The following is a 2,673-nucleotide window of genomic DNA, read 5'->3' on the forward strand; positions in this document are numbered from 1 at the left end:
TTATCTGTACTTAATTCCAACCTGAGGAATCCTTAGCTGATGTGGTCCTTGTTCCTCACTATTTAAGTAGGTCTGATCTCGATATAACATTGCCGTATGTCTGCGTATAACTATCTGCAATTCTCTCTCGTCTCCAATCTCCCTCACTTCCGTAAGATGTTTCCAAGTTTGAGCCCTCTCAACCCCTCCACCGACGTTCTCTAGTTGATCTGGCGGATTCGACCGTAGGGCGAGCGTCAGGATCTGAGCAAAGCTTCCCCACGCGAAGCTATGCCATGGGCGTCGGACAAAGACGGTGACAGCTAGGTGAATGAGTGCAATGACGGCTTGGAGAAACAGTGCTGCGAAGGCAAGGCGAAGGGTTGTGCTCGGTTGAAACCCGTAAGCATATACATGCTCGAAGTATGTGTGATAAACATAAGTATAATTGGCGCCGGGGGGTTCAAAGATGGGAGTGAACTTCTCATCATCCCCCTTCATGCCTTTCAGAGTTGTGATTCGAGCCAGTGCATTTGCGAGATAGGCTGCAAGCGATCCCGGCAGGCAATAGGCACCACCAGTGCCGCGAGACCATGCGTCAATACAGCCATTCATCATATCGAGATACGCCGGATTTTTTCGCTGCGGGCCGACGGATTCTGGAGGAACTCCAATCCCCTCTAACCATTCAACCGTCATCTCGATAGATTGTTCTGGATCAGACTTCAGTCGCATATAGTCCATTGCCTCGAGAAGTGGGAACCCTAGGTGGCTCTGTATGTCCGATGATGACTTCGAATGGAGAAAGACATCTGCCTCGACCCAACGCCCCTGGATCAGACAAAGCCCAATCTCGATCTCAGGTTCCGGCTGATATGTGGGAAGGTCTGTAAATGAACTTATATAGGAATGAGCAAACACAATACTTGTTGCAACTGGTACAGGAAGTAGATGTCGGATATCAAGGAGGACGGGGTTCATTGAGCGGGTAACATTGTCACCCGCGTTCGTTGGTATCTTCATGAGATATTCCATTGAATCGTTGAAATCACTGAATTCAACTGTGACATTAAAATTGTCATAATATATGTCATCAAATTCAAAGTAGGTCGATGTGTAGTTAAAAGGGCGACGCAAGTAGGAAAAAGAACAGTGAGCCGCTACCAAAGGTTGTTTCCATTTCTCGCTTCCAGAAGGCTTCAATGCTTCGGATTTACGGAGGTATTGAACTCCGTCAGGCGCAAACTCGTCAAACTTGAATCCGGCGAGAATAAATTCCATAGGTGTTGTAGCATAAGCTATACTTCCACCAGCTTCCTCTCCGTAGCTGTTCACTAATAGAGTAATCTGCCTATGAGGCGGCGTCATGGGAGAGGGTACAGTTATATTTCCCATCATAATCGGTGGCGCATTACCAGATCGAATTGTGGTGATATCGAGCGTCTGTAGTACACGGGATATTGTCTCGAAGTCATGATTCGCGCAGGTTTGGTTGTTGAAGACGGAAAGACACCCTAAGTCTGGTTTCAAATAAGGAGACTCAAACTTTCTAAGGTAAGGGTTTGGTTCAACCACGGGCCGGTCTTCAGCGGAAACATCTGGGAGCTGCCACCAATTGTACCGAGGGATCATAGCAATAGCAGCAGACGGGCCTGCTGCCAGACCCAACAGCGAAAATAGGAAGATCATTGCAGCGGTAATGGCATTAAAGAATCGTTTCCCAGTAGGGTTTACCGCTGGGGACCAGAATTCTCGGCTGGCAAGATATCGTAGCGAAAAGCCGATGTTGAAAGGCGATAAGAGAAAGCCCAGTGGGACGCCGTTCCTACCGAGAAGCCCGTAGCGGATTCTGTGCAGAAGGACGTCGGTCAAGGAGATAAGGATTAAGCTCTCCTGCGCCTTGGCGGCGAACTGAAGAGCGGCCATTTCCTCGATGTTAGGATGAGAGGGGGACCAGTGGAGATTTATAACGTGAAGGGTCAGGAGAGTTGACGTTACCAGCATTGCTGGAAGGTGGAAGAGAGTAAAGTGCCAAAGCGCAGATGATCTCTTATTACTGCAGACTGCCTTGCGAGGTTCGCCGCTGGCCACATCTTTGGAGCGGCAGCACGGGTTGAGCTTGTATCCAAGCCTTCCGAGAAATGTGCGGGGACCTGGTCTGGGCGGTACGAGGCCTGAGGAACCCGCCGATGCGGTAGTGATATGCTGGGGATAGTGTTTGGTTTTTGGAGACGGAGATAGAGCAGGTTGATTGGTTGCTTGTAGATTTACTTCATCCATTACGTCATTTCCGAGATGGGTGCTTATTGCCGTATTATCCCGCAGGGAAAGCTTCTGCGTAAGCTGGCTAGGCGCGGACTGTTGATCGCTGGGTGTCATTGTCTGAGCTGCGTCTGCGTTGCGTTATCTGACGGTGGCGGGAGCATAGAAGTTTTTAGAAAAGGGATTTTTAACGGTGGTTAGGACATTTGAAGTATGCTGCCTTGTTATAGTATAAGCATCCTCTAGGACTTGCAGTGGTAGACATTGCGAACTAGAGCTGCTGGAGCTAAAGAATGGTTACTAACTACGTAGTACACCAACTTAAAAAAACGCCAGGGCATACTTCAACGCCAAATGTTGCTCAATGTCCGAGCGCTGGTGTTGGAGGCTGTCACCGGCATCGCATATATGGTACCTGCCCTTAAGCTTCGA

General features: G+C 49.0%; 1 protein-coding gene across 1 annotated transcript; it reads right to left on the reverse strand.

Moving 5' to 3' along the window:
- Positions 1–2,259, reverse strand: FOIG_16700 (uncharacterized protein; the record flags this gene model as incomplete). The annotated part of the gene is made up of 1 exon (XM_031218174.1): positions 1–2,259. The coding sequence occupies one exon, from the start codon at positions 2,257–2,259 to the stop codon at positions 1–3; it is 2,259 nt and encodes a 752-aa protein (XP_031052112.1).
- Between the last annotated feature and the right edge of the window lie 414 nt (positions 2,260–2,673).

This window comes from Fusarium odoratissimum (assembly GCF_000260195.1).
Source record: "Fusarium odoratissimum NRRL 54006 unplaced genomic scaffold supercont1.124, whole genome shotgun sequence".
Classification (NCBI taxonomy): Eukaryota; Fungi; Ascomycota; class Sordariomycetes; order Hypocreales; family Nectriaceae; genus Fusarium; species Fusarium odoratissimum.